This window comes from Manis pentadactyla, chromosome 5 (genome assembly GCF_030020395.1).
Source record: "Manis pentadactyla isolate mManPen7 chromosome 5, mManPen7.hap1, whole genome shotgun sequence".
In the NCBI taxonomy this organism is placed as follows: domain Eukaryota; kingdom Metazoa; phylum Chordata; class Mammalia; order Pholidota; family Manidae; genus Manis; species Manis pentadactyla.
The window spans coordinates 13,152,117-13,174,289 of NC_080023.1; the positions used below are offsets into that span (position 1 = coordinate 13,152,117).

At 45.2% G+C, this 22,173-nt stretch overlaps 1 protein-coding gene across 1 annotated transcript; it reads right to left on the reverse strand.

Moving 5' to 3' along the window:
* Nucleotides 1-3,543: 3,543 nt before the first annotated feature.
* Nucleotides 3,544-19,276, reverse strand: QDPR (quinoid dihydropteridine reductase). Its single transcript, XM_036921054.2, has 7 exons — nucleotides 19,117-19,276; nucleotides 16,703-16,795; nucleotides 13,742-13,838; nucleotides 11,501-11,641; nucleotides 7,746-7,854; nucleotides 6,535-6,618; nucleotides 3,544-4,203 (listed from the first exon to the last, which is right to left on the reverse strand). Exons 1-7 carry the CDS (start codon nucleotides 19,213-19,215, stop codon nucleotides 4,098-4,100), a joined length of 729 nt encoding a protein of 242 aa, XP_036776949.1. The 5' UTR covers nucleotides 19,216-19,276; the 3' UTR covers nucleotides 3,544-4,097.
* Nucleotides 19,277-22,173: the final 2,897 nt, after the last annotated feature.

Below are 22,173 nucleotides of genomic sequence, written 5' to 3' on the forward strand. Positions count from 1 at the left end.
CAGCAGAAGCTTCAGTCTGGAGGGTGGCAGCAAATGAGCACACGGGCTCCAGGAAAGCTCAGGTTCAGGGAACCTGAAAATTCAATAAACCAGGGAGCAAATTACGGGAACCAAATCTGCTCCCTGAGAAAGGATTTCAGCAAGAGAGTATATGCAAGAATAAGGCAGTTTCAAAAGCCCCATCAATTGCTCTAGATTCCGTTCAGGGATAAACTTCTGAAGACTCCAGCACAGCACCTACACTGAGTTAAAGTTGTGTGCACACCAACTCCTGTTCTCCGTGCCCATGTAAGCCCCCTTGAATTTTTTACCCCAGCTCATCTACTGAGACTGCTGGTCAGCCCATCAGTGACCTCCTCGGAGCTCAGCCCAGATGTCAGAGCTCAGCCTTCATTTTTCCTGACTTCTCAGTAGCACCTGACATTGCCGTTCATTCACTCCTTCTCGATATGCTGGTGTCACCGTACTCCGAGGACAACACATTCTCAGTTTTCCTTCTACTTGATTTTCTGCTCCTTTTCAGTGCCCTTTGTTGATTTTTCCTCTTCTCCCCAACCTCTAGGAGAGCTCTCAGCCCTTGGCTGTCTCTGCACACATTTAATGTACTGCTGGTGTCTTAGTCAATCCAGCAGCTTGACCAAGACTACCACACGTTGGGTGGCTTATAAACAACAGAAATTTATTTCTTACAGTTCTGGAGGCTGGGAAGTCTGAGATCAGGGTGCCCATGACAGCTGCCAAAATTCAGAGCTGAAGTCCTTAAATGGCCTACGCACCCTACATTTGCTATTTTCCAACTGCATTTAGGCACTCCAGGACAGCACAGTGAATTCAGAGGCACCACAGGACGGTTTCCAATTTCTAGATTAACACAGCAACATCTGTCTGACTATAACTATTAAATTGTTAGGATCTCACTACTTCTAAAACCCAGGTAGGCATTTCCTTTGATGTAGGGACACTGAACAACTACTAAGACACTAAGGGCACCTTGGACTCAGCAAGTTTGGGAACCCCTGCTCTACACAACCGTTTCTCTGATCTCATCACTGCCCCTTCACTCACCCCACCCAGCACTCCAGCCTGAGGCCCCCTTGAGCTCAACCACACCGGGCACACCCCTGCCGTGGGGCCATTGATGCCCGGATCCTTTGCCTGAGATACTTACTTCACGTGTCTAGATGGCTGACTTCTGCACTTCATCTACAATTTACTCAATGTCATCTCACATGAGGTCCTTTCTCACTGACCGTCTTAGTCAGCTCAGGCTGTCGTAACACAATATCACACAGAAGCTTATTTTCTGGAGGCCAGAAGTCCAAGATCAAGGTGCTGGCCAGTTTGGTTTCTGCAAAGACTCTTTTGCTAGCTTGCAGACAGCCACCTTCTTACTATACCTTCACATGGCCTTTCTCCAGAGCACGTGTGCAGACAGAGAAGAGCTCTCCAGTACCTCTTCTTATGATTAATGTAAGGATTTTAATCATATGGGATCTGGGCCCTGCCCTTATGACCTCATTTTACCTTACTTCTTTAAAGGCCCCATCTCTAAATACAGCCACACTGGGAGTTAGGGCTTCAACCTATGAATCTGGGGGGATGTATTCAGTCCATAACACCACCCTACCTGAAATTGCAACCCCCAAACCTCCCCAACTCTCCTTCACCCACCCCTGCAACATGGATCTTTTTTTCCCACAGTTCACACCTTTTTCATGTACTCTGCATTGTACTCGGGTTATATTGTTTATTGCTGTCCCCTCCCTGCACTGAAATGAAATTCTATGAGGGCACAGGTCTGTCTACTTCATTCACTGTAAGTCATAGTTAGTGCCTATTGCATAGTCGGCACTCAAAAATCACTTGTTGAATGACTGGCTAAAGCCTAAGAGATAACCATCCCCTCTTCTTTCCCCCATCTCCCTATTCTCTTTGCACATCACGAGGTTGTGAGGCCTGAGAAAAGGAAAAGAAACACACCTACCTAATCAATTTTAAGGCCTGGTTTCTAAATGGAATGAAATCGACCAGCTCTCCTGAAACTAACTACACCCTCGGAAGTCAATAATTCAGGGGACTGTTCTTCACCTGAAACCTGGAAACCATCTCTCTCAGGAGGACGAGATGGAAGAAGGACCATGAGGTGCAGTAACTGGGTGAGCACTGCAGGCGGCTACACCTGGGCCCAACTCAGCTGCACCGCCCCCGAGCCGGCTGTCTCGGGCCGTTCGGGCGGCTGGAACAAGTGCGAAAGACCTAGTGGCTTATAAACAACAGAAATTCATTGCTCACAGGTCATTGCAGAAGGCCAAGGGATCTCGCTGGAGCCCTTCATAGAATGTTGATCCTATACATGAGGGCTCACCTCCCAAAGGCCACACCTTCTAATACATCCATTCCATTGGGAATTAGGTTTTCAACATGAATTTTGTGGGGGACACAAACATTCACACCAAAGCACTCGATGACTTTAAACAAATCACTCCTACCTTGCTGATCCCTTCTTTCCTGTGAAACTTGGATGATATCACCTTGAAGAGTAGTGTCAAGAAACAAAAAAACACACCTCATATAGTTAAACATGGAGTACCAGATAAACAAGCAACCTCACTCCTAGGTGCACATATATCAACCTAACGGAAACAGGTACCCAAATACTTGCACATGAACGTCCACCGCAGCAGTCTTCCCATCAGCCAAAAGCACAAACAAAACTCCAACATCTATCAATGGATGAACGGATACACTAATTGTAGTTTATACACATGACAGAATATTACGCAGCACACAAAGGAAATACTGACAGGGTCACAATGTAGCTGAACCTCAAAAACATGCTGAGAAGCCAGACACAAAAGGCCACATATTGCATGATGCCACTTAAAGGAAATATCCAGAATAGGTGACTTCAGAGATAGAAAGCAAATGGGTGGTTGGCCAAGGGCTAGAGGAACGGGATACGAGGAGTAACTGTTAACACGTATGGGTTTAATACTGGAGTGACGAACATGTTTTGGAACTAGACAGAAGTGGTGGCGACAGAACATTATGAACATACTATATGCTATTGAATTTTTCACTTTAAAATGGTTAAAATTGTATTCTGTGGATTTTGTTTCAATAATTTTAAAAAAAGAAAACATATGGTAAAGGCCTTTATAAAGAGCAGCCATCTGGGCGACCAGGGTTCTGGTCTTAGTTCTGCCATTACTGGCGATGAGGATGGTTAAGTTCTCTCTCTGGGCCTCAGTTTCCTCGTCCGTAAAATGACCAGGTTGGATCAGATCACCAGTTCTCAATCAGAACAGCCCGCATCAGTCACGTGGAGCACTCTTCTTAAATACACTGAGCCACCCCACCACCTTGACCCTGGTATGCCCAAGAGGGAACTGTGCCACAGTAATGTGTTTAAAAAAAAACTTTTATCAGGGTTTGAGTCCACCCCCTTTTGAGACAATCAGACTAAAGACAGCTTGCAGCCCATGATTCTAGGACATTTATCTACAGTGTTATATAAGATGCAACTGATTAAAGAAGGCAACATAGGAAATGAAGTGCATTTATTAGGAAGATGAACTTCAAATAACCACAAGCAGTTATCTTGCAGACTTGGCAACTGCACAGGGGAAAGATACCTTCACAGAGACCATGGGGTTCTGCTTACACCGCAAAAGGAGTTTTAAGGCAGTTTAACTCAAGGCTGCAAAAACTACATCTGTGATGAAAACATGACACTTAAAAATAACTCAGGCCCCAAAATGTCCACAATATCAACGAATCTCTGAACTAATCAAGTTGACGACTGCTGTCAGGGACAGATGAACAGTCTCAAATGGAATTCGAGATGGCGTAGACAAGGAGGAGGCCCTTCAGAAACCTCCCAAATTTACAGTTATACACAGATTGCCTCTGCCCGTACACATTTTTATCTCACATAAACAATGTCCTACAAGAACGAATACACATTTAGTGAGAGAAAAACAGGACTCATTCTTATACCATGAACAGGATTACAGAAAACACAGGGCTGGACATGGCCACACTGAGACGGATTAACAACTTTTCTGGCAGTTGCCCAGCAGGCACTGAGACGAAGCTTAAAAATACGCCGGGGTAAGCTCTGTCTTTCCCTCTGTAGTTACCACCTGGATTAGGCTCCCTGAGCTCGGTCGGTTTTTCTCTGTGATCCAGTCATGGAAAGTTCTAGAACAAAGAAGATAAACTTTACATTTCAAAAGCAAAAATCTGGACACATGCTTATATTCACCTCAATGGCTTTCAGGAGGGTTTTGGGAGAAGCAGCAGATATGAAAAAGCCACGAGGTATCATGGACACACACGCAGGTCCCCAGTGACTTCTGTAGTCATTCTGATTTCTGAGTGACAGGATTTGGCGGGACATTGATTTACATTTTTGTATTTCTTTGCATTGTTGGAATCCTTCATAACACAGTGGTATGGTTTTATGTGATAAAAAAAAGATTTTATTTAGACACATGGTACACTACTTTATATTTTGCTACATTACCTTCTCAGAAATTTAAAAGAAAGAGAAGAAATTCATTCTATTTTTTTTTTTTAGTAAACATTTATGGAGCACCCACGGCTAGGCCACGCAATGGAAAAAAATACGAAAAGCAGCCTGTTACAATAAACTATGTTAAACGCCAAGAACAGGGGCATTTATTAACTAGCTCTGTGTGGGAGGAGGCAACACCACCGCCAGGGAGTGGGAAGATCTCCTCTAAGATAGGAATAAAAATGGGCCTGAGGATTTCACAAGACATAATAAGTAGCAGGTAATTTTTAAAAGAAAACATTCACCTTTGAGTCCATCATCCCTTTGGACAATCCAGCTCAGACTTTAGACTTTCTTTAATTGGGAAGCACTCGGGAGTTCCTGGGATATTGTTTAGCACCGATCTGAAACCTTCTAGATCAGAGCTGTCTAACTATCAAGTCATTCGAGCTTCCACTCTGAGGATTGAACAAACCAAGGGAAGTAAACAAGCTCAAAAAACTAAGCATTGCTAACATTTCCTGAACTATGTACCATGTCATGCCGAGCTTAGGGTGTGCCTCCGAAGAAAACCGGTCACGTTTGGATGTGTGGGGGTACGTGTGTTACTTATGCATGTTTTAAACTGTCTTCTCCTCCATCCCCACCATCTGTCTGGAGTAGGAGAGAATGCCATTCTAGCCACGGGTGGCAAAGAAGGGAATGTGCTCACACTTCGAAGCAAACTTCATGCTAACTTTTCATATGAGTTTCAAACACCACAAATGGGTGTCATGATTTTAGGAGGAAAGGGTGGCTGCCCCAGCCCACCCTCTGTGGATCTGTGGCTTGGTACTAATTCAGACACATGACCACAGATGTTCCATCTAGAATCTAAGTCCTAGATCCATGGCTCTCTCAAGTGGTGCTGGGAATGTGGGCATTTAAAAAGAAATTCAAATGCAAATACACCTCAAAGCTTGGTACAGGCAGAAATAACTGTTGCTGAGTAGCTAAGGCCACAGGCTTTGCAGCCACACTGCTTCAGTCAAGTCTTGGCTCTGCTGTGTAACCTTAGGCAAGCTCCCTTCCCTTGTGCCTCCAAGCCCTCAAGCCTTAAGGATGACAGCACCACCCTCAGAGGCTTGTTATGAGTAGTAAGTAATAGTAAGGAAGTGCTTAAATGGTGCCTAGCACATAACAAATACTACATAATACCTGTTCTGAACATAAAGTCCCAAATATCTTCATTTAGTTTACATGAGATGTAACCTCAAGCCAGAAGCATGTCCCAAACTTTACAAACATCTTGTACAAACAGCCGTCAAAGTGACTGACACACTGGCACTGCTGGGTGAGGTGGTCACCTGCTGGGTGAGAGCAGGGACCACATCTTATTCTCCGTGCTGCCCCAGGGCCCAGCACAGCATCTGGCCCACAGTGGGTGCTCAATGAATGCATGCTTACTAAATAGAGGGCTTTGGTCTAGATTTAGACAAATACAAAGAGCAACAAGGCTCACCCTTTCTCCGTGACCATCAAATGCCACTCACATTCACAAACGGATGAATCTGATTTCGAGAGCAAAGGATACTCACTCAACACTAATTTAGACATGTGAGCCCAGATAGTCGCCCTGATCAGCCTCATGCCCTCACAGCTGTTCCTCGTTAACAGAGATAATGACACCAAAGGAGCTGAGGTCTACCAAGCACTTGCTCCAGTCATTGTGCCAAGTGCTCGGCACACACTGACATTCGTTCCTCCTCACAATGATTACAGACCACGTTATGCAGATGGGGAAACTGAGGCCTAGAGCAGTTAAACAACATGCTCAGGCTGGTCAGCTGGTGAGTTAGGGGGTCCCTCCTCCACTCTGAGATCACACTGATGTGTGTGCACCCTTGGAGGCCCAGTACCCTCACAAGACCACCCGTGCTGATAAGCCAGAGAACCTGGGATTGTCTTACAGCCCATAAAAGGCAGAGAACGGGGACTGGAAACTGCTTAGTCACTGATGTTTCTGCAATACTCACTCCACTAGGAACTCCAAGGGCGTCCAGGAGCTGAAGTCAGCCTCAGGCATTGATTTCCTGTTCACCGGCGTATCCAGGGTCACCCTGCCGTGCAGAGATAAGCCTGTCATGTGTGCCTTGCCTTCGTGACAACGGCTGCCTGGTCCTCCTGGGCCACGAAAACGCACCTGTGGCACCAGAGGTGGCAGTGCTGACGTGGGCGACCACAAGGACAATCAGGGAAAAGCCAGGAAGCCATCCACATCCATCATACAGAGATCACATCTGAGCATAATTCAGTGAGGTGCTTTGCGACCTACCCTTTAGGCAGACAGGAACAAAATGAAAACCACATTTTGCCTTTTTACAAATATGGTCTTCATTGAAGTAAAGTGCTTTGCTGTTTATGTCTTCATTCACTCCCTAAATGTGGCAAACTCCGTGCTCAGCATTTTCTAAGTGTAATAATAATATTTCTTTAAATATGGGGGAAAGGACTACCTCATTTTTCATTTTGTTGATTTCTATGAAACTTCATGATTGGCAGCAAGAGAATACAAAATTCAGACGTGTGACTCTCCCAAGAATACTCAGGCTTTGGGAATCATTCAAAATAGCTGTGGGACCAAGTCACAGAAGCTCACAAATGGCAGGAAACTGGAAAATCCAGTCCCTGTGCAGTCCCAATGTCAGCTTTACTGGACTACAGGCCAGACGCCAACCAGCTGGTGCTGGAATCCTTCCAGCAAGGAGGAACTCCATCTCCAGAACAGCTGCCTCACCTGGGACAGCGGAAGAGGGCCCTGCTCCTGACCCCCCACAGGACCGTTCCCCACAGCCCCCCAGCTCCTTAGACCCCTCCCCACACACACAAACCACAAAGACTAAATACAGTCTCTCTTCCACACCGGCCTCATACGGCTTGAAAGACAGAACTACAAATATTAATGTAAAATGCATAGACTACTTTAAATAAGGAGCTAGGGACAGATGGAGGGAAGAAAAGAAAACACAAAAGAGGCAAGAAGACAGACCCACCCCATCAGCCCATCACCTCTCTGGACAGCCCAGAGTAATCTAACCCCGAAGAACTATCCTTAGGGCGTCTGGGGGGTTGTAGAAGCCAAGGCGACAGCACACAGAAGTCCCTGGTGGGAAGCAACTCTAAGACAAACGTGAGCTCTCAGCAGGGAGGCCGAGGTGGGTGGCACCCCGGAAGCCTGAGCACTTACGGGAGCAGGGCGACGGCCGCAGACCCCGACGGCATGCCGCTGTTCTTCCCCGCGAGGCTCTGGCAGAGCTGATGAACGGCACCCTTGGCCATGCCGTAGCCAATCATCCCTGGGAGACAGGGAGAAGACAGTTCAAGGACTGGCCACCACTGGTGTGTCCAAAGAACACCATGCCAGGGTCCAGAGGAGGCTGGGAAGAAGGGAAGGAGGGACACCTATGGGGAGAAAGCAGACACAACATTTCCAGCACACCTACTATTCGCCTGGCACTTAACATTTATCACAGAAGCTACGAGGTGGATCCTACTTTTATTGCTGAGGAAGCAGAGGCTCGGACAGAGTGAGTAATGTGCCCAGGCTCACGTACAGACTTGCACTGAGGTTGACTGAGAGGTTAAAGGCCAGGCAAGAGCTGGCTCTGCACTCTTGGATGGGTATCTGCTTGTGAACAAAACTGAACAGTCATCTGGAGTGCAGACTTTGAAGTCATGCTGCACAAGTTCAAACCCCAGCTCTTCCACTTGCCACTAAAGAAATCCTAGTCAGCTTCTCAAAACTGTTCTAATCCCCAGTTATCCCATCTGTAAAAGGGGGATAAAGTATACTTGATTCTGGGCTCAGCACAGGATAGGTGATCAATTCATGTTTCCCATCAAATTAATAGGAATAATGTGCCCTGGAGCCCAGCACCCTGTGTGAAGCACAACCATCTGATCAACTCTGGCATAAGTAAAAATGCTACCTAGTAGTCTTCCCTTCCTCCCACCAGCCAGCATATGGCTGACTGAAGCACGCCACATATTAGGACAGGGTTCCATCTGCCCCACAGACAAGTGGCAGTGCGGAGTCTCTCTCCTCTCTGTAGTTCCCCCAGCACCCTGCTGCAGATGCTCACTCAACAGCAAAGAAGGGTTAACTGCTGTAAATATTTTCCTTTCTTCAGAAAACCACTATATCCTCCAGAGATCAGCAGCCTCCTAAAAACCCAGCTTGCCCACTGTATGAAGAATAACAGGTGAAAAGGCATCAAAGGTCCACAGGGGGTGTGGACCCCAGCCCAGTCAGGAGCCAATCACTAAGCACTTCACCAGCGACCTACAATTGCAAAAGAGGGTCAAGGTCTCAAAAAGTTATTTAGAAACACAAGAATATTTCACCATCTCTGGCTTTTCTGCTTAATCGGGGGCAGGCGGCCAACAGTGATACAAAGATCTTACGAACTAGCCAGTGATTAAAATAAACCAGCACAAGAATCTCATTCATTAAGCCCAGCAAACTCCCAGGGCCCATGCTTCATTCAATTCAAACAATGTGACAGCAGGAATCTGATGAAGAAAGAAGCAAGTGACAGGCTACCAGCAGCCCTAACGGTTCAGTGCTAGCAATCTCTACACAATGCAAGGGGAAAAAAATTCATTTCATTAAGGAGACAAATACTTCCCCCCAATTATAAATGATCAATGTGGTCCCTAAGGATGGATTTCCAAACACAGTGCAGATCCCGAAATGGTAAACAAAAGTGATCACCATCATTTTAATAGTTTATCCTCCAGTGGACAGTCTACAAATACAACATTAGAAATAGGAGGGCAGGGGGTTTTCCAAGCATCTTTCCAAGTGAAAAACTTTCTATTTTTGAACAACTTTCCTTGGGTTTGAAGGACTTCTAAGCCTGTTCATCATTAACTTTCAAATTATAAACAAATTTCCCCAGATTCTTCTGGGGTCTGAATCAAAGTTAAAAGATTCTATGACTCAACTAAGTTTAATAACATCTAAGAACTTAACAATGAACAAACTTACTAACATCTGAAGCAGGAGTAGCTGGGCTAAAGTAAGTCTGGAGTAAATAATAATAAAAGTTTACATTTACTACTGACTCGAATACCTTTCTCAACCATTAATATCCAAGTCGCAGTCACCATATAAAGGAAGCATCATTATTTATCCTCATTTTACAGATGACAAAACTGAGGCTCAGAGAGGTTAAGTAACTTGTCAATACTGCACAGCAAGTAAGTGGCAAAACCACAATAAAAAGCCAACCTGTGTAGTTCCAGCACATGCAGTCTTAGCCACTATTCAAAACTGTATAGAAGTAAGATATTTAAAATCAGAAGAAAGGAAGAAACTCTTTTGTCCTTAGAAAAACAGTCTTTCAGCCCTTGGGTTTTCTTTTTTAAATGTCAAGCTGTTAGTCATTTTTCTTACTGACTTTCTAGTGCCTCTGGGTGACACTTCCTAGTGTCACCTTTAATAAAAATCAGATCTCAACCAAACTAACATGTAACATTTACACAGCTTTAATTACTGCAATAGCCATGGACTTCTAAGATCACAGCTCTGAGAAATCAAATAAGAAAATGAATGGCAAGAACTGTTAATCTGTAAGAGCCTCACAGCTCAGTGGGTTACATTAAAACTGAAAAGGGCACTCAAGGCCACTTACCTAAAGAGGTCCCAAAAAAGTTCTTTTTTAAGAGTTTAGGTAGTGCAGGTAGACACTTTCTGCCTCCCTGTGCTGTCCCCCACCCAACTTACATTCCTTTAGCCTTACCCCAAAGAAAAAGCAAAAGGCTGAATTGTATCCTCCAAAATTCATTATGAAGTCCTGACCCCAGCACCTCAGAATGTGACTGCGTTTGGAGATGAGACTTTAAAGAGGTGATTAACTTAAAATGAGGTAATACGGGTGGGCCCTAATCCCATGTGACTGGTGTCCTTATAAGAAGAGATTAGGATTAGGACCCAGACATGCACAGGAGGAGGACCACGTGAGGACCCCCAGGAGAGAGGGCAACTACAGGCAAGGAGAGAGGCTCAGAAAGAAATCAAGCCTGCCCGCACCCTGATCTCAGACGTCTAGCCTCCAGCACTGTGAGAGGACAGATTTGGTCGTTTAAGCCCCCAGGCTGTAGCACGTTGTTACAACAGTCCCGGGAAACTGACACAGAGGTAAAAATGCAAAGGAAACCTGGGTTTGTGTGATGTAATAGAAAAAGCACACAATTTAGAAATGGTTCGGGTTTTGAATCAAAGTAAGTTTGCAACTTAACTTGTTTTGAGTAATGACAAGTTACTTAACTTCTCTAAATTTTAGTTTCCTTGCCTGCAAACAAAAAAGATAATAATGACATCTACCCAAAGATTAGATGAGGATTACATGTGAAATGAAAGGAGTGAATCTAATAATCCTTATAATGAGCTGGGCCCTTTATACTTACCAATACCTCTAAGGTTTTACAGCTCTCTCTTCAAGACCAATGTTGGTGTCACTATATTACAATTAGGGAAACTAGTGCAGAAATTTGGTCAAAGAGATCAAATAATTTGTTCAGAGCCACACACAACTAAGGTGATGAATTCACCCAGCCCACACTGTTTCCAGGGCCCCAGTAGCTTCCCTGGGATACATGAGCACATGATGATAATAATACAAGGTTATTAACTAATTAGTATGTACTACAACACCATCCACTCCTGGGTAGATCACAGATAAATAAACCAGACTGTGGAGTTTTGGAGGGGGGCGTCAGATTCTAGTATTCCTTAACCACCATGAACGGAAGGATGACACAAATGAAGGCATCAGGAGTCCTTCCCCTGAAAAGATTCAGGGCTGAATGGAAGCAAATCTGAACTGTAAAGCAAAGGCCAAGGGCTCTGGTATTCCTCACTTCTCGGGAGAATCCAGCAGCCCCAGCAGGCAGGTGTGAGCATTCCCGTTTCCCAGGAATGAAGAAGAGAAGGCTTACCTGGAGTCCCGTCCAGAGCGGCCTTGGCACCGGCCAAGGTCAAGAGGCCCCCTTCCTTGAGGTGCTTGGTGGCCAGGTGGCTGGAGATGGTTGACGTCCACATGCTCTGCTTCCACATCAGGTCACAGTTTTTAAAGAGAGCTGAGTGAAAAAACACCATATGAGCTCAGCATTGCAGTGAAGAAACTGCAGGGGGAGCTTGGCTGGCTCATGGTGCATGGCACGCACTCCCGGCCATCCCAGCCAGCCCGGGCTCTGTCTACCGCAGACCTAATACAAACAGCCCAGGGCCAAGCGACGGTGGGGTCCAGCCCAGACCACGTGATCACTAAGTGGCCGCTTCCTCAGCTGTAACCAGTGACACTTCGCCAACACCCAAGGACTGTTAACAGGTATGCTTGACTGGCTTCCTTTCAAAGATCATTCTACTTTATGAAGGGCATTAGATTTGTAATAATCTATTTGTCTACGTCAGTCTTACTCATGATAAAAACCAGAGGGACTATTACCATATGGACACAAAGAGGGCTTTGACAGAGCTACATTTTTTTATGGCTGGAAGTTTAATACTGGCTTTAAAGATTTTCAAAGAAAGCTGGAATACCAACCATTTCACCCTACGTTAGCCCGCTGGGGAGGCGTAAGTGGCAATGTGTGTCACATCCTCAGTTGGACAGCTGTCCCCTTCCTCCCTTACAAGGCACACAGAATGCAGTGAAACTATGCCCTTGACCCAGAAAGAAAGACACAGGAAGAGGGGTCTTCAGCAGGTGACAACCAAGTGTCACATTTTCCAGGTAAAAAGGGCTAGGGGGAAAAAAAAGGATGGATCCACATTTATCACTTCTTGTTCCCAAAATACACAAGAGGCCATTAGTGTGTTCTGCCAGCCTGATTGCCCCAAAAAATACCCATTTCATGTTTAAGTGTAGTTCACAGAATATCAATTCCCTTTTAAATAGCTTTGACTAGTAAGTGTGGAAGGAATGATAGAATTAGAAAACCACCACTTCCCAACCCCCACTGGAATAACTGGGTCAGTCAGGGATAGTCCAAGAATGCATTAGTTTTGGGAATTTGAGACTGTCATGGTGTTTGGAAACATGATATTCACACATGATGCCAAAGTGCCATCCCACAGATCACTTTCTAACTGCAAACAGAAAGATGCACCTTTACAATGGAAGTCTGTTGGCTAACACCTTGACCAAACATCAAATTTGGTATCACCATGGATGGGGAGGGTGATCTGACATGGTAGGCATCCCAGTGTGATGTAATATGAAGAACACATCACTCAGGAAGAATTCTCACCTCCAAAATATTTAACCTGACTCTAAGCAAGTCTCTAGATCTAAATTCCAACTCACAGGAAATACCAGGGGTGGAGGAACAAGGTAAATGATACTTTAAAGAAGCCATTCAACAAATGCAGAACGTGGGACATTCTATACGAAAACTTCCCTGGACTCACCAAGTTGATCAGAGGAAAGAAAATTCTAGATTGAGACTAAAAATAACAACAAAATGCAGTATATAAACCTGGCTCGGAAAACATTTACAGGGGAAAACAACTATAGAAGATATGGAACAAATTGGGGGATTTGGGCTTATTATTAACCTTATAGAATTACTGTTAATTCTCTTAGGGATGAAAATGTTATGACAATACAGAATGGACTTCATCTTTGGAGATGCATGCTAAAATGCAGGGAAGTGTCAACTTAGTTTCAAATGGTTAACAAAAAAATACACACATGCAAGAGAGCGTGAGTATGGCAAATGGTGACAATTACTGACTCCAGAGGGAGGGCATCAGGGGGTTCATGGACTCTTCTTTCAAGTTCTCCGTGTTGTTGATAACATTCATAATAAAAAGTTGAAAAATGCACTCGGCTTGAATAAAAGCTCAATTCTGAGTCCTTCCGACCTTCAGAAGGATCTCCCCATTTCATACACAACCCCCAACTCCAGTGAATAGGCCCTGTGAGATTAGGGTGGAAACAATGCTGATTTCATTTTAAACTTCAGACTCCATGACCCCTCCGCCAAAGTCCCCTCTATGGGAAGAATTTTCTTCAGCTATAAAACGGAGTGTTAGTCCTCACCTCACAGACCTACTGTAAAGATTCTGGGAGACACACAGAAAAACATCGGGCCCGGCACATAGTACAAAGTCAGTCCATGCCAGAGGGACAAACAGCTGAGTGTAAGGAATGATTAACTCAGCGAATGACTCACACTTGGATTTGGCATTGCCCCCAGCCCATCCTCCAGCCACACAAAGGATTGCGTCCACCTTCTCTTCACCCAAGAGCTTTCCCACCTCAGCAGTCACCTTAAATAAAAACAGACAAAAAGCTGTATAAACTGTCAGGTAAACCTAAGCAGGCTAACATCTTTGCAGAGACCTCTGTTTGTTTTTTGCTACCATTTAAGTCAGTTAACAGTACCTAGCACTTAACACTCAAAATTAGACTTAGGACCAATCTACAGGAAGCATTTTGGAAAGTGAAGCCCAACTGCATTTCAATGTGATTTTTATAAAGCAATCTAGAGTCTTCTTTTGAATGTTCTAAAGGGTTGGAATATAAGCACCGGGGGAATAAAACAATCAATAAACAAAAGTAGAAAAAGTCTATAAAAAGATCACATAAGCATCAACACCCCAGCTACCCTTCTGATATATCTCTTTCCAGACTTTCTTTGCAAATCACAGAATATGAGATGAAAGAGGTAATCAATTCTACTGTCCCCCCAGTACAAAATCCTTTAACTGCAACTCCAAAAGAAAAATGCCAAAATTATTTTTTTTAAAGAGCTATAAAAAAACACAGCCAATGACAAAATGTTGGTAAATATTAAGTACACAGGGGATCATTTTAATTTTCTCTACTTCTGTTTGACTGAAACGTTTAGTGTTGAAAATGTATATATGTCCTTTTGTTACAATTATGAGGGCAAAAATCTTGCGACACTGACAATTTTGGCCATCGACCACAACCCTTTTCCATATTTCTTTGGAACGGCTGAGATGACACCTTCCAATTGCTTAATTAACATCAGTCTTCGTAAGACAAGCCAAGAACACACATCTTACCCAGCAGCAGTATTTAAGTCCATGACCTCTCTCTCTCTCCAGCAATTTCTCTGACCTCAAATTACTCTTTCAAAGAGAAAGCCTTGGCAATGAAAACCAGTCTTTTCTCTCCCCAATCCATACCTAAAGCTTTCCTTTTAAGAAGAACCCTGAATTTCTCTTGGCCTCTACTCATGAAAATCTCACCTAATCCCGATTTATCTTTCGTTGACCACCTTCCTGTTCCCTTGATTGCCCGCTGACCCTGCTCTTCATTCTTAGCCAGGCCCTGCTGTCAAGAGACCAGATCTCAGCTGCCAGGAGTTGGATCATCACCCACGATGTCTGTGTGTACACACAGCCTCTGCTCAACTCCTTAGGAAGCATGGGACCCGCAGCAACAATGCACTTGCTTCTTTTGTGTTTTATGACATCTATACTTTACTTTTCTAATAAAATTAAAATGAGGAATATTAAAGTTCCTCCTCCTCAAATTTTGCTCTGTCCAGTAATTGTCTGTAGATTCAGTCAGTGCCTCTTCCACTTGTTCATTGCCTGAATGTCACTAGTTCACTTACTGGCCAATGGACAGGGAATGGAGGAATGGAGGAGATATTTATACCAAGATATCCACCTGAATTTTTAACAGTGCTCCCTTCTGCAAAGTGACACTATTTGTGGGGAGAAAGCATGATATTTCACAATTGATTTGTGTATTTATAGAGTTTTGTCTGAATTCTTGTTTTACAATAAGCATATCAATTTTATAATTTAAAATATCCTGTTTTGTTAATATGCATGCTTTTGAATGGAGGAGCTCCACTTTTCACAATGTATCCTAATAACCAGGGATGGAGACAAAGATGCTCGCCACAGCATTCCTGGTAATGGTAAAAACAAAAAACTTAAAATGTATAATAAGTAGAAACTAAGGAGATTGCAATCAACCCACAAAATTAAAAATGATGTATCAATGCAGGAGATATTTTCAAGTGATCTGGAGAAGTATTTAAATGTTAAGTTAAAGGCTGACCACTCATTCGTGGAGTATAACAATGAAGCAAAACTGAAGGAACAAAATGGCAGCAGACTCAGAGACTCCAAGAAGGAACTAGTGGTTACCAAAGGGGAGGGGTGTGGGAGGGTGGGCAGGGAGGGAGGGAGAAGGGGATGGAGGGGTATTATGTTTAGTACACATGGTGTGGGGGATCACGGGGAGAACAGTGTAGCACAGAGAAGGGACATAGGGGATCTGTGACATCTTGCTGCACTGATAGACAGTGACTGCATTGGGGTATGGGTGGGGACTTGATAATATGGGTAAATGTAGGAACCACATTGTCTTTTCATATGAAACCTTCATAAGAGTGTGTATCAATAATACCTTAATAAAAAAAAATTTTTTTTAAGTTAAAGGCTGACAATAAAACATAAAATAAGCTTATCTTAACTTGTAAAACTAACAACATGTAGTAAGCATAGGAAAGACAAGAAAATGGGCCAAAATGTGAACAGTCAGTGTGGATAAAGTGAAGGTTCCTGTGGCCAGGATTCTCACCTGCCCTGACTGACTAGCTCACTACACACGTGTGGGCAGTATGTTGCTATGGACTCTATATAAAGAGCTCCCCCAGTGCTCTGGGTGACATGGTGGCACAGATGCAAGGCTGTCGGAGGGCAGAATAAAGGATGGAGTGGTGGCAGCACCAAGGACAGAGACTGAGACGGCTGCGCGGGTAGGGAGACCCAGAGGCAGAGACCAGTTTGCTGCATGCAGACTCGCTCTGAGTGAACGGGATTCGAGTGATTGACCTGCCACAGTGGGAATAAAGTTGTGTATAACCCTTTCACCCCAAGAACATTCACTGTCATTTTTCGGTCTCACTGAATCCATAGTGACCTTGCCCAGGGCTGAAACCCATTGGCAAGACAGTAAGCTAACCAGAAAAAAATCACAGGTATTTATCATCTTTTTTTTTTCTTTTTGCAAATCTCCCTCAGTGAACACAAATGGCTTTAATAAACAGAGAAAAAATAGTTTAAAAAAACAGAAGAGCACATTGCCAGAGGAAACCCCTCTTCAGGGTTCCCACAATGCCTAGTGGGACCCTAGCTGGAATTACCTGGTCAGCCTGCTCAGTAAACGAGTCTGTCATTTTGACCACAACACTCGCACTGGCCTCTTCATTCTCCACCACGTCGATGCTGGCGACCCACTGGAGCAAAGGAGAAAACAGCTTTGATCAAGAGATAGTAAGTTGTAATTCCTTTAAAGATCCCAGCTCAGAAATGTGGTGAATGGAGATAGATAAGAGGCTTAAATGAAAACCCACTAGAGAAAGGCTCTAGCAACTGACCTCTCACACGCCTTACAGGATGCTTGCCGTTGGCCAGCCTAACCCCTTACTGAGCCCCAGCCCAGCCCATTCTGCCTCCAAACACCTCATCTTGCTCTTGCTCTTCCACTATCACCCTTGAAGGCCAAAGCACACACTTGCAGAGACCCCTGGATCAGAGGTTTGCAAACACTTTCCATAAAGGGCCAGACGGTAAATATTTCAGGCTTTGCTGGCCATCTGTGCCCTGCTGCAACTGCTCGTCTGCTATTGCAGTGGGACAGCGCCCACAGGCAACAGATAAATGAGTGTGGCTGTGTTCCAATAAAACTCCACACATGGAAATATGAATTTCGTATAATTTTCACATCACAAAATATTATTCTGCTTTTGATTTTTTTTTAAACATTCTTATTCTTGGGCTATACAAAAACTGATGGCAGGCTGGATTCAGCCCATGGCAGACTGGAGTTTTCAGAACCCTCCACCCTGCGGCAAAGCACAGAGGGATGGCTTTAGGTTTAGGAATCAGACAGATTGGGGTTTGAGTCCTAGTTCTGCTACACAGCTGCCTCCTCGATCTCACACTCTGCATGCAGAGGCTCCTCACCTGTAAAATGGGAACTTACAGGGTTAGTGTGAGGATTAAATGAATTGGAGATTGCTACAGTCCCTGACACAGGTGACACACAGTTCTTACTCAGAAAGTTCCAGGACCCTGCGGTCTGAAAGCCACAAAGACAAACATTCCTACCACGAGCTTTGAAGAACATGGCATTCATTCAAGACCACTGACTTCCCGGCACTAGCCATGGGAGATACTGAGACAAAGGAAAGGCTGTATCCTGGCGCTCCCAGGATTGAAGGGGTTGGGGCAGAGTCACAGTAAATCAGTTTGCCAAATTCTGCCAAGTCAGAGGTAAGCTAAAGTGATCCCACGAGGGGGAAGCATAGCCCTTACACCTGCAACACCCGGATACCAACGGGATCTACTGTATTAAAGTCACGGGGGAGGGGAAATGAAATGGAGTGCGTGGCCCCTGGTACACAGGACCATGGTGCTCTCGGCCAGCACTCTTTAAATGTTCCCATTGTCACCACCATCCATCCATCTCCGCAGATGCTTGGAAGACAGTCTTCCTAGGTTCTGAGCAGGTGGATGGCAGGAGGATGGTGTGTTTAGATCCCTTAGAGGCATATTTCTGTGCCAGGTTATGAGCCAGAAGAAAATCCTGACACCCTCTCTCCCTGACTAGGTATCCTTGCCCTGATTGCAGCTGCTACCAAACTAAACCTCTCAGGTAAGGTCACCAGAGCTCCTGTGCGGACTTTGAACAATAACAGCTGCAGGAAGAAGACACAGGGCGGAGCCTCCCCCTCCTCCACCCCCACTACCCTGGGTATGCTCTGAGTCCTGCTGGTGGCTGGGGATCAGCTCAGCAACCACTCACCATTGCCTTTTTCATAGCAGATTGTGCAAAGCAGTTCAAAGTCTTTGCAAAACAAAGAAGCCACCAGCATTTGCCAGGCTCAGTCTTCAAGTATGGAGTCCAACCCAGGCTAAAATAACAGGGGTAGTAATGGTAATCATAGTAGCTAACATTTAAACAGCTTTTCCCATGATTAGGTAACATACACGGCCAATTAAATCATTTGCTCCGTCCAACTCCCCTGTGGAAATACTATCATCATCCCCATTTTACAGGTGAGGAAACAGGTTTGAGGGCGTTTAGCAATCAGTTCTCCATCAGAGGACTAGTCACCCACGCCAGGCAGTCTAACTCCACTACGCACCTGTCTAATTCCAGAGCCTGCCTTCACACATTTCTCCTCGTCCCCTCACAACCTCTTCTACCTCCCCTTCTGGAATGCTCTCCTCAGTCATACCCGAGTTTCTGGGCCTGACGGAAGCCGAGGGAGCAGCTCCCCACCACCACCCTCCTTGCAGAGGAAAGGCCAGGCCCCCATGGCCGGGCGTGCCACGCACTCGGGGGCAGGAACAGGCGTGCAGACCTGTGCATGCACGTGCAAGCACCCAGGTCTGGGGGTGCACACGGGCTCCCAGCTTCCTCCGGACTGCCCTCCCGGGCTGCACCGGAAGGTCCCCTTGCCCCCAGTCACCGTCGTGCCCTGCGCCACCCAACCCGAAGATGCCGCGGGGCCCTCCCGGCAGAGACCCGTTCCCCGCAGCCCGCCGATACCCAGTTGCGGGCCCGGAACGCCTGCACGCATCGGGAGCCCAGCGCGCCCCTGCCGCCGTACACCAGCACCCTGCGCGCCTCGCCCGCGGCCGCCGCCATGCTGCTCTGCCCGCACGCCTCCCGCGGCTCCCACAGCCTGAGCCGAGAGCGGCGACCCCGCGCGCCCCGCCCACCGGCCCCGCCAAGAGGGACAGCGCCGTGATCGCGCCCCGCGCCGCGCCCTCTGCTGCCACCTAGCGCGCGGCCGGCCTGGAGCACTGCGACCCGTCCCGCCCCGCGGCCGCCGGCCGGTGCTGGACGCCCGGGGTGCAGGGCACGGGCGGGGAGGGTGGGCAGGTGTGCGCGAGGGTGGGTGGCCCTGCGCTCGAGCTGCTTGCTGCGAGGCCACTGGGGAGACAAGACTAACACACGATATGTTTTCGCAGTGAAGGCTCCGAAGCCGGACGGCCTGGCTCCCCGGCTTTACAGCTGTGCGGCCCTAAGCAACTTCCTCAATTGCTCTGTCTCCTCTCCAATGAAATGGTAGTACTAATAGTCTATCCACTTAGGATTTTGGAAAAGATTTTAAAATATTAGAGTACTTAGAACAGTGTGTAGCTAGTAGTAGGAACTCAAAAAGTACCAATTGAGCATTATTAATGTTACAATGTTTACCACTAATTCTGTTACAATGCACCTCTTCTGTTTTGGGGGTGGGAGATAATTATCTATATCGGGGCATTTTTAAATATGTAAAATTGCCAAAAGAGTGATACAAAAATTGTAGCGTACTCTATTTTAAATGTTTAATTAATGTTTTTAAAACTACCACAGAAAATAACTGCAAGGTTTCTAAAAAAATATGAGTACATGTGGCATAATAGGCCTTTGGTCTGGTAGGGACACAAATTTCACCATGTAAAGTCCTAAAAAACTGTCCTTGGACCCCGTGACTATGTGCAAGACCCCATTTGACAAAAATATTAAACATCCACAGTCTACATTTGAATCCCACCAAATGGCACCACCTACTCCACCAAGAGAGCCTGACATTTTCTCTCTTGTTAATTAGTTACTGCCCATGGCCTGTAGCCCCTAATACAAGGTTCCTCAACCACAGAATTATCAGTTTTGTGCAGGCATGGTGGGGCAGGGGGTGGGAGGGCTATCCTGTGTATTGTGAGATGTTTACAACATCTCTGGTCTCTACTTCCTAGATGCCAGTGGCAGCTCCCTACCCCTCCCATCATCACAATAAAAAATATCTCCAAACACAGCCAGATGTCCCCTAGGGGGACAAAACCATCCTTGGTTGAGACTCATTGTCCTAACACTATTGTAACCCTCTTGACAGCAGTATCCCACATTATACAACATTATACATATCTATGTCACCCTCCACCCACATACAGTGCCTTGTACACAGCAGACACACAGATGTTTGCTCAATGAAACTGTGCCAAGTAAGGCACACAGATATACTTTGTTAGGCAATAGGATGCATCCCACAACAGATTTTATTATCAGAAACTTCATTGCCTGGAACAGAATTGCTAGAAGACTGGATGCAGAGGATAACACCATTTATTTAGTGCCTTTATTTAGTATTGCATGCACTGTGCTAAATGATAGGCATATACTATTTCTTCTTACTCTGCACAACAATCTATGACAGATTAGGAAACTGAGGCATGAAAGTCCCAGAAGAGTAGTAATTTGAACCTAAGTATTCTATAGAGTTCTGCTTCACTACACCTCCATTCAGCATGGCAAGGGCTTATTGGAAATCAGTTGTCTCCCATTGAATTTTTCTAAAAGTAGTTTCTTAACCCCTTAAACACCATAAATTATCAGAGGTCCATCATTTGGGGCATAAATATGATGCAAAGGTATGATACATGTTCTGCCATCTCAAGGCATGCTTAATGTTACAATAAGAATAACTAACCCTGGCCACTTACTAATGTGCTAAGCATTCTTGTAGGCCTTTTTTTATGTGTATTTTGTAACCCATTACCAGAAAATATTTGCTATTTCAAGGTCATTGTGTTGAAGGGGAGTGGTTGTATTTCAAAGAGCTGAGCTCCAGCACTAGTGCTGATATCCACTATTCTCATGAGAGAAATCTCTAGAATAGTATGTACATCCCCAGTCTACCACAAAGGGTTGCTGCAGCATCAGAGGTGAGCAAATATATGGTTAAAGCCCTTTGTACAGGGCACAGCTCTGTGCAAGCTTCAGAGACATTCTTCTTTATTTTCATTGTGGAGAGACCACAGATGTGAACCCCAGTTACAGAGAACGAAATTGATACTTCCATTCCCATATCCCCCTGCCCCCTCAGTTCTCTCCAAGTGAGGTTCCTGTACATTCTATTGGTTAACAGTGCAACTTTCTGAACCGCCCTCCAGAATTTTGTGACCAAACAAGGAATTTTACTGTGCCATTTCTGCCCAATGTTGCTCCTGAAAGCTATTGACAGCGGCTGTTGTCAGTCTCATGTGACATTAAGTTGGCAGTCAGCAATAAACTAAAAGTCAAATTTAAAAGCCACAGCATAAGATGGAAGTTACCGAGTATTGTATTCCTAGTGCCTACAGATCAGAAGAAAAAGACACATATCTTCACTACTAGAAGAGATTATGACCCCAGCAGGGTGATCATTATTTGCCAAAATATTAGAAAAACACTTTCCTTTCCCATTTCAGATGACACGACAGGCAGAGGGTGGCAGAGGAGAGGAATCTAAGTGTTGGCGTTGGCTGCCCCAGCAGCCACAAACTGACTCAGGTTGCACTTTTACCTACAGCAGATTCACCCAGTGATAAATCCAGGAATCATAGGCCTTGTTTACACATTTCCATTAAAAGCCTTGAGAACAGAGGTCATTTCATGGCATTAATAACAGTTATGGGGATTCTGACAGCAGTGACATTTTAGAGAAAGAAATGCCCAGGCGCGCATCACAGAGTTTGACATTTGATACCATGCGCGTCATTGGCAATATTCAAGTGCCATTTTTATTTTCCTTCTACCCCACACATATTTAGGAAATGGTTAATGTCTCCTTATCGTCAG